Source organism: Gavialis gangeticus, unplaced genomic scaffold (assembly GCF_001723915.1).
Source record: "Gavialis gangeticus isolate Ggan-Ray unplaced genomic scaffold, GavGan_comp1, whole genome shotgun sequence".
Lineage (NCBI taxonomy): Eukaryota > Metazoa > Chordata > Crocodylia > Gavialidae > Gavialis > Gavialis gangeticus.
In genome coordinates this window covers 207,710,715-207,720,709 of record NW_017729032.1, presented here as the reverse complement: position 1 = coordinate 207,720,709, position 9,995 = coordinate 207,710,715, and the positions used below count along the sequence as shown (strand labels likewise).

The window sequence follows — 9,995 nt, the reverse complement described above, 5'->3', positions numbered from 1 at the left end:
AAAAGTGAGAAAGACTCAGATCTTTTCATTTGAAAACAACCCTGCTGCCTTTAACAGTTGTACTCACTTTATTTCTTTGTAGCTGTGCATTCATGACAATTACAGAAACAACCCATTCCATAATTTCCGGCACTGCTTCTGTGTGACCCAGATGATGTACAGCATGATCTCGCTCTGCAGTCTCCAGGTGTGTCTTCTCAGACTGTCCATATAGCTCTCTGCATTTGCACTGATATCACTGGATAAATATTTGTTAATCAAATATCATGCAACCCAGGTAATTTCCTTTACCAAAAAAATTAAAGAATAAAAAGACCAGTTTGTGCGGAAGGGGCTCTCTTTGCTGCACCTGCTTTCTTAAATGGAAGAAGAGAAGGCAGATGAGTTTCCTAGGTGATCTTGGGGGTGTTGCTTAGGATATGTCTACACCCTGTGTTACTTGTTGGTTCATCAGCTTTCAGGAACAGGTTAACTTTATACAATAAGGCCAATGAGAGGGATATCACAGGGAGACAACTCTTTCCTACAACTGCTTGAAACTCCTGCTTCGTTAACTGGCCACAGCCAGTTTTATCCAACCAATGTGGTTACAGTCTACAAAGCCCTTAAAGGACTAGTATCCTTACATACCTCATTCCTGGCACTGCTGGGGCCAACCCTCCTGAGCACACTTCTTCCACCTGCTCCTGCCCTACACACACACCAAGCCCAGCCATGAGGCTGTGAATCTACTCTGCTTTTGTGGCTGGTTTCCATTGCATCTTAAATTAGATGTGTGGCAGGGTAGTCCTGCCATTCAACCTGATGCTAGCTGCATGGCAGGGCTTGGTTGACACCTCCACCTGTGTCAGCAGGCTGATAGCAATATGGTGCAGCCTTGATTGGGGCTGCACCCTGCTATTTTCAAGGCATCAACTCCAAGGGAGCTCATCAGCTGAGTCAGGGTGCTAGGCCAAAGGTCACAGGGCTCCCCACAACCCAACATGGCACTTGACTTGTCCTGCAGCTCCTGCAGGGGCTCAGGAGCAAGGCAGGTTCTGGTCCTGGGTTGCAGGGAGCTGCACAGCTCCCCACAGCCCAGCAGCTTGAGAGCCTTTCCTTACAGCTCCCATGAAATTGCAGAGCAAGGCACTTGGCACATTTTGGCCACAGGAATCCTGAGACTGGAGAGAATGTCCCTTGATCCCAGGGTCGCCATGCACCAGGACCTTTAAACCTGCAGGTGTAGCCAGGCTGCACATGATGTTTTCTGATCTTCCCAGAGCGTGGGGTCCCCAGAACCAGAAAACCTCTCCCGGATCCTGATGTCTCAGCACACCAGCACCTTAAAAGACCTGTATGTAGCCTGGTTGTACGTGAAGTTTTCTGACATCCCAGTACACAGGGCTCTGAGTTGGGATTGACATTCAGGTGATTGTTGGTTCCAGACTTGGGACTGCACTAAACACTTGAACTGGACCCAGCTCCAGGAGCTCACCAGAGTCATGAACCATCTCTTGTGCTGTTCTAGTCCCAGGACTGCGCCAGAGTTTTGAACCAGCCCCAATCCCATGTGGTTCCAGGGCTGATCAGCTGATTCTCAGTCTCAGCCCTGGGTCTGCATGGGAGCTAGTTGATGCCATGCTACCGGCACCCTGCTTTTATCTTGCTGGTGCAAGGGGAACCCTAGATCAAGACTCCCAGATTCTTCCTCCACTGGCAAATAGTCATGGCATGATTAAAATGATCCCTGATCCCAAAATTACACATCCTGCCACGCACATGTGGCAAGGCAGGAGGTGCAAATGTTGGGATCGGGAATCGGATCTTATCGCACCATTAAATGAACTTGTGCCAGGGACCATAATGACATCTAAGTTTTCTTCCAACCCCACATTAACTCATGCAGACACCTGAACAATTTCTAAGGAAGTTAGTATTAACATCTCTATTCTTTGGCAAGTTCTAATCTAGGCAATTATTACAAGTCTCGAGCAAATTCCACTTGCCTCCTCCAAGCTACTGATATTTAATTACTGCCAACTCTGAGTCATTTCTTGCTGCAGTGAATAGGGGCATCTTCCTTCATATATGCAATATGCTTGCCTATTGAATAACAGCTTGCACAGATCATTCCTTTATCTGAACTGTGAATGCATTTAGCAAAAAAAATGTAGAAAGTTTCAGAGTCCACACGAACTTTTATTTTATTTTATTTTCTGTTGTAGGAGAAATTTTCCCAACTTGATATCTTAATTCTGATGACGGCAGCAGTGTGCCATGATCTGGATCATCCGGGTTACAACAATACGTATGTGTGTTATTTGTTTTCTGCTGTCTTGGGAAGACAGTGAAAATCAGCATTTTTTTTGTGGCTCAGCAGTTTCTTCACCTCTATAGAGTGCACAGTGGTGAATCTGACATTTTCCAGCATGATTTGCTGTTGCTTCCTGGCAAGGCCAGAGCCATCTCTAGTTAGACTGGGTGTATTGCCAACCACTAGGAGCATGTCCATACCAACTCACCACACTAGGGAGACTCACAGGACAGCAGGCAGCTTCTAAAATAGATGCAAGGTAGCTGCCCTAGTGGGGTATTGGCTATGTGCCAATAAACTCACTTTCTCAGAAGAGCTTAATGTCACACACCCAGTGCTCCATTGAGGCAGCTATGTGAGTGATGTTAATTTAGGAACGTAGCATGTGTGGATGGGGGCATGGCATGTTTCCTACTGCTGTTCCCTCACACAGTTTGAGGCAGGGTAGGCCTGCCCTACATCTATTCAGGCCTCAGAGAAAGCCAGTAACTGCTCTAAACTCTGAACACATATTCAACGTAACACCTACTAAGTGCAGTTAAGGCATGAGCAAACACCCATTCAAGCAATTGAACACTTCTAAAGTACCCTCATGGTGTTGCAAAGTTGTTCCTTAATGTGTACTAACTTTAATAGTCACTACATACAACGTGCAACTGTTGCAAGTGAATGTGTGACCCCATCCTAACACATGCTAACCTTTATACATCACAATATTTCCACAATATTCCCGTGATTTGATGTGGTTGTAAGTGAACGTGTGACAGGCCCCTCTGAGAGGAAAATGTTTTGCTGTTCATTTTTCTTGCAAAACTAAAGTATGTTCCACTGAAGGAAGCTGGCTGCTAGAAAACAATCCCAGGTCAACTATTTGTTAAACACCCCATTTAGTGAAGGGAGACATCTGTAAGTGAGGCTGAGAACAAGGAGCTTTGAGTTCTGTTTCCACTTCTGCTAAAGTTTTCCTTAATGCCATTAAAGTGATTGCCTAACCTTTCCCTACAATCTATTTTCCCATCTCTATACAAAAAGGATTATATTAGCTGGTCACCAGGAGGGATTTGAAGATTACGTCATAAATGTCTCTTCAGCACTACGTGAGCTGCAGATGGAAAGTACTTTAGAAGTGCTAAGCATCGCTGTGTGGGTGTATGTGCACATGCATGTCTGAAAGACTGAAAAAGTCTCGTTTGCTTTTATCTATCTATTAAGTAAAAGCCTGAAACCATTCTCATTGGGATCAATGGTAATCTGTTCACTGATTTAGTGGGAACTGAAATCAAAGCCTATTATCCTTAAAAAAGTAGTTGTTGTAATCTTTACCCCATATCTTTTTAACTGATGGAGATTGACTCATAAAAAACAAATACACAGTGTGAAGCTATGTAAAATGATGACTTTCTCAAAAATTATTCTGAGTTTGTACTAGCAATCGCAATAATCAGTTCTTAGCACTTTATTAACTATTCAAAGTAGTGTCAATAGAATATGTGTTGTAGAACAGATAAGATGCAGAAATGCTGAAGGACGTTATTGTTTTCCTTCACATCAGCTACCAGATTAATGCCCGAACAGAACTGGCAGTACGCTACAATGACATCTCCCCACTGGAGAACCATCACTGTGCAGTAGCTTTCCAGATCATTGCCCAGCCAGAGTGCAATATTTTCTCCAGTGTCGACCAAGAACAATTTAAGCGGATACGACAGGTATGAGTGCTGGTCCAAAAGGCCGTGACATGCAAGTTGTTCTTTGAAATGTGTGCACAAATCTATCTACTGAAGAGCCATCTCATTCCATCTAGATGCGTGAATTGAAAAGCTTGACTTAACTATGAGAGATTTCTGGACCGTTTCCATAGCAGCTTTAATGTGTTGGGTAACAGTGAGAAAAGTTTGACTATTAAAAATATGACTCTTATATAGAGACTTATGAAAGAAATTTAGTTAGCTTGTGATCATAAACAGATTAAGTTGATATATGTTAACAGCTTACCCTTGTTCTTTAAGAAGAACATTGTATTGCAGTTAAAAAGGCACTTCCAACTAGAGATTTCTAACCTCTGGAACCCATCTCTTTCTTCTGGCTAGAGCAGTGATGAATCTTGTCACATTGCAATGACAAGATTGACCTTGGCCTAGGTACGCCTCCCCTGGGGCCTGAGGGTCAGGAAGGGTCTAGTCAGGGAACTTCTGGAGGGACTGGATGTATTTAAATCAGCTGGTCTGGATGATCTCCACCCCAGAGTGCTGAGGGAATTAGCTGAGGTCATTGCAGGACCCCTGGCACAGCTTTATCACTGTTTTCTGTTAGAGTCAATAGCAAAACCTGTATTAAATTCTGTGGGACCAGGTTTGGAACCCACTATATAGAACAATACTTTTAATTTAGTTATTTGATCAAGGGTATTTAGGTAATAAGCACAGAACAGGAAATGATAGAGACATGAGGCTGGAAGGGGCCTCCTTAGGTCATCTAATCCAGCTCCCTGTCTGAGGCAGGATCATCCCTGTCCAAACCATTAAATACAAATCCATAATCTAAACTCTTCTTAAAACTACTGTCAGCCCTGACACAACACAAAACATAACACCCTAACCTACCACAGGTAAAGCAGGGGGACCACAGCAGCCAAAACCCTACTTCTATAAAAGGTAAGTAATATACACTCAAGAGATCCCAGATAAAAGTCTATGCCCCTCACTACAGAAGAAGGCAACCCCTCCCCTCCCACCCCCCAGTCTATACTGGTCTGACCATGGGGTAAAATTCCTTCCTGACCAAAAATGTGACAGTGGGTCTGATGCTGAGCAGAAGGGTAAAACCCTCTGGCCAGGAACCTCCAACTTTATGTTGCAGCAGAAGCATTGGTACACCCCAGTCAAAATCCACAGCCTTGGCTGCTGCCAACACCTAGTGCCTCTGAGGAAGGCTTAAAAACACCCTTAAACATGTAGCAGAAAGAGGGGGACAGGGCAACCTGCAAAGCCCAGAAGCAAGGAAATACCCATGGCAGAATATAGGCATAGCTATGCCTAGATCATCTCTGACCAGTTGCTGTCCAACCTTTTCTTGAATACGTCCAGTGATGGAGAGTCCACAGCTTCCCTAGACAGTCTAGTCCACTGTCTCGTTGTTCTAACAGTGAAGAAGTTTTTTCCTAATATCCAATCTAAACCTACTTCCAACATACAATCAAACACACATCATAGCCAATGTCCATATTATGTCACTGTGAATTCTTTATGTAAATGATCTAGTTCATAGAATCATAGAGTTGGAAGGGGCCTCCAGTAGTCACAAGAACTGACCACTTCTCTACCAGTTTGTCAGGAGGTCTCAAGAAAGTTCCTCTTCAAAGGTAATTTATTCATGAAGCAACTCTTTGCACAGAAAGAACTGTACCTTCTATGAAATATTGAATGAATGTGCTGCTGTCTCCTTTGATAGGGGATAATTACACTAATCCTGGCAACGGACATGGCAAGACATGCAGAAATACTAGACTCCTTCAAGGAAAAAATGGAGAAGTTTGATTACTCAAATGAGGAACACGTGACCTGTGTAAGGAGCTTTTGTTAATTACCATTTGTCAGGAGCTAACATGGCTAGTAGTACTAATATAACTAACTACTTCTTTCTGCTAATGGTGATAATATTACTCTACCAACTTATCTTTGGGCTTGACCCCCACAACGCTAAATAGAACCAGTTTTCAGCAGAAAATCCAGGGTCCAAACAATTGACAATTTCTGTAGGAAAATGTTCATTTTGCTGCTAGGTTTTGAATGTCTAGAAAAGAACAATCTAAAAAGAAATAACTTGATTTGGAGCCAGATTACCATGGTTCAGTTTGTTGAAGTAAATGTAAATGTTTTGAAGGGAGTTGTGTTCTCCTTTACAGTTAGTTGCACATTTGAATGATTTGTTCCATCTGTCTGTCTGTCTTAGGCACTTTTGTAGGCTGTGGGGAAGTGCTGTTGACCCCACTGGGCAGATGGGGAATGAAGACCTAAAGAGAGACTAAACAGATTGTCCAAAATCACATAGGAACCCCACAGCTGAACTGGATCTCATCCCTTCATTCCAGAATCACATCCCAACCCTTGAACAAGCCCTCCTTTTCCTTGAGGGTTGTAATGTACTGTGAGGGACCATTTATTTGTTTTAAACCAATCATTTCCACCATTAACAAAAATGTAGAAAGATGTCACAGCTCTGTATAAAAGCAAAAGAAAGAAAAAGCTGAGAGCCCTCTAGGTAAAAAAGTTATGCTTTTTTTTTTGCATATGTTTAAGCCCCAGAGCAGCGGTGAACAAGTTTTTGCAGTGGTGGATCAAAACAATCCAGCTTGGGTCAGAGCTGAGCCAACCAATGCTTCCAAACTGGCCACTGCTGCTGCTACCACTGCCGCTGCTGCTGCTTCTGTGTGGCTAGCCAGCAGGGAGAAGTGGCAGTGTTAGAACAACTGGGTTGGAAGCTCCATGGGCTGTACAATGGCTCCAAAGACCAGATGTAGCCCACTGGCTCTATGTTACCAACCCTTGTCCTGTACTCATTGGAGCAAGATATAATTATTCCTTCAGTCAGGATATACATTTTGCTTAGTTTTATCCTAGGCTGCATACACACGCTATATCTGGGGAGCTATATCTGAGGAGCATGCTGCTATAATGACACAGCTGGACACATGATCATTACATTGTCATAGTGTGTTGCTACATCACTGTAGGGCAACGTGTAGATGCACCCACTGTCTTCTTCAGGATGGGGTGTGTGGCAGTAGTGGAGGATTATGTTCTCTTCTGAGAGAAGCGCACGGCATGTACAGACATTTGCTCTCTCAGAATAAACTCTTCTGGGAGTGATTCAACCCTGGTTGGTACTCTGGTTACTTTTCTCCTGGAGTGGCCATTTTCATTCTGGGAGAAAAAGTCTGAACATCTGTACACTTGTGATTTCTCCTGGGAGAGCAGCAACTCTCCCAGGAGAAACTGAACATGAGAGGCCCTAGTCTCCACTGCATATCAGTCAATTGTTCACTGTGTGTGTGATTGGGCCCATATAGTATATGCCATTGTAGAATACCTAAGCATTTTACAGTTATTCATGAATTAAGCCACACAAGCCCATCAAGGGGAAGGTAAGCACTATATTGATTTTACAGATAAGAAAACTGAAGCAGAGAGGGGTTAAACGGCTTGCCCAAGGCCACAATGGACTCTGGTGCAGAATCAGGAATTATAACCAGGTTACCTGAGCCTCAGTCCTATGCCTCAGCCATAAAATTTTCCTTTGTTCCTGCCAGCCTCTGTCAAAACAAAAGAAGCACAGCATGCAAAGAGACAAAGAAAAGTCTTGTGTTACCAGAATTTAAAAGTATTTGTCCTCTTTCAGTTGAAAATGGTGCTTATAAAATGCTGCGATATCTCCAATGAAGTACGCCCAATGGAAGTAGCAGAACCCTGGGTAGACTGCTTATTAGAGGAATATTTTATGCAGGTAAGAATGAGACAAAGATCCAGAGAGGCATTCATCAAAATTCCTCCTCCCTCCTGAAAACTATCTGGTACTTGAACTATCTATTAGCTATCTCCAGTTCCATATGGATGAAAGACTTCTTTTGTATAAGGTTACAGAGGGCCATCAGTGGAATAAGTTCAGAATAAAAGTGCCTGCAATGTATTGTGATTTGTAAAATGACAGTAACAACCAAGAAATACCAATGTCATTAGATTGCAGGTTGTTGTCACTAATAGGGCTGCCTCCTGAGTTCATTTGGCATTGTTAATGGCTTTAGAACTTTAGGGCAAGAACAGTGGCAGCAGAAGCCAATTCAATGGGCAGTATTCAATTAGCCAAGGTGGCACTCTATCTGTGATGATGATCTGAAATGTTTATGACCTAAATTGTGCATTTCCCTAGAAAAATAAGGCATTCCATTTATTCCCAGGATACCAGCTACTTGAATAATTGTGAAAAGTCAGGCTTTACGGTTGCATACCAATTGCTTCACGCTGGAATCCCCTCCCACTCTGTGATGGATGCTTTTACCCTGTAACATAAACAAGCATTAAATATCTCAGCAGTCCCCTGCTTTCTCCTACACATACACTGCACTGTGCCTGCATACTGCAGCAGCTGGCGTCACGCAAAGCATAACTTCACAGTAATTGGGAGAACAAGATGCCAGAGTTTTCTAGTTCATTTCATTTTACGTTCTCTCTATGCTGGGAGAACCAGTTTGATAAAGAAACATGGAGGACTTCTCTATTTTTTCTGATAGGAGGAAAATCCACTGTGACAAACTGTCAGAGGCCTCTATAGATCATTGTCTCTACAGAAATTATTTTGAAATAAAAAGTGTATCTATGTGCTTTACCATACTGTTAAACAATAGAATGTGCAGCCAATTCGATAATTGAGAACAAATGCAGACAAAGAGCTGGTATTTTTTGTGTATTTTATTCTCTTACTACAAATTAGAAAACTACAGAAATAATGGGTCAGGTCTTCAAGTCTATCAGTCAGTGTAAACAAGTGATTCTCAACTAGGGTGCCATAAGCAGCCAGGGGTCTTGAAATCCTTTCAAGGGTGCTGCAGGTTATCGTGCAATGTTTACACTATTAAGTGTGCAAACATGATTCACAAAGTATAAACCCAGATATTTCAGTTAGGAATCTAGTGTCAAACACATTCTGACCTATTAGGTCTTTCTGAGTTTTTAGCAACAGAAGAATTGCTCTAGTATTTTTCTATAATCAATAAACAAGTGAAAACTAAGAGCTGGCATTTCCCATGGGGTGCCTTGAGTTGCAAAGGGTTGAGAGCCACTGGTGTAGATCCATTTCAGTCAAAGGACTTAGGCTGATTTATGTCAGCTAAGGATGTCAGACTCATTTTCTGTAAGCTCTTTCCAAAGTTATGGGCACAGGTGGGCATCCTTCACTGAGTCTATATGTAGTTGAGGTTACTTAGTAACCTACAGTTAGCCAATCATGATAAAAAATGGTTTGTTGCTTCTACTTTGGTGCCTGAAAGGATCATTCTGAGGAGGAAGAACTCAAGGACCCCTCTTCTTTTCTGTGAAAATCTAGATACTGCTACATTTTTTGTGTGTAAAAGTGATTTACACAAGAAGTCCCATTCTTCATTTTCAGTGGGACTTGGACTTTTACGAATCTCCTCTTTGTGACCTTTTGTACATGCAGTGTTTGTGGAAAATAAGTAAACCCTCCAAAAAGTAAAACTGTCATTAAAACAAAAGCAGTTAACTTCTAAATTGTATTTGTGCAGCAAATTGAAATGATACATAGAGTCCTTTTCCCTTGCTGTTATTAGATACACCAATGAGACATACTTACTAGAGCTGTGCAAAGCTTCAGCAGCTGATTCGATTCAGAGGAGATTTGGCCCAATTCGGCAGCCGAATCTCCAAATCCAAATTAAATTAGGGGAGACATTAAAAGGTCCAAATTGATTCAGAAAAGATTTGGCACCAATTCGGAGATTCAGCTACACACTAAACAGGCAGCAGTCCAAGGATGCTGAACACAGCTGCCTCCAGCTGGTAAGTCTGTTGTGGTGGGCAGAGTGGGGAGGGAAGGGGCATTGTGGGGGCAAATCAATGCTCACACAGCAAGGGAGAGATTGGGGCTGGGGCTGGGGCTGGGACTGGGACAAGCTGCCCAGCTGGGG

General features: G+C 42.8%; 1 protein-coding gene across 2 annotated transcripts in view; it reads left to right on the top strand.

The window, feature by feature from the left end:
• PDE9A (phosphodiesterase 9A) overlaps nt 1–9,995 on the top strand; it is a 137,918-nt gene that overhangs the window by 115,674 nt on the left and 12,249 nt on the right. For both annotated transcript variants that reach the window (XM_019525342.1, XM_019525341.1), the window contains exons 11-15: nt 83–187; nt 2,208–2,290; nt 3,849–4,005; nt 5,747–5,860; nt 7,694–7,798. In XM_019525342.1, coding sequence (XP_019380887.1) covers nt 83–187; nt 2,208–2,290; nt 3,849–4,005; nt 5,747–5,860; nt 7,694–7,798 — 564 coding nt within the window. The remainder of the gene's footprint in view (nt 1–82; nt 188–2,207; nt 2,291–3,848; nt 4,006–5,746; nt 5,861–7,693; nt 7,799–9,995) is intronic.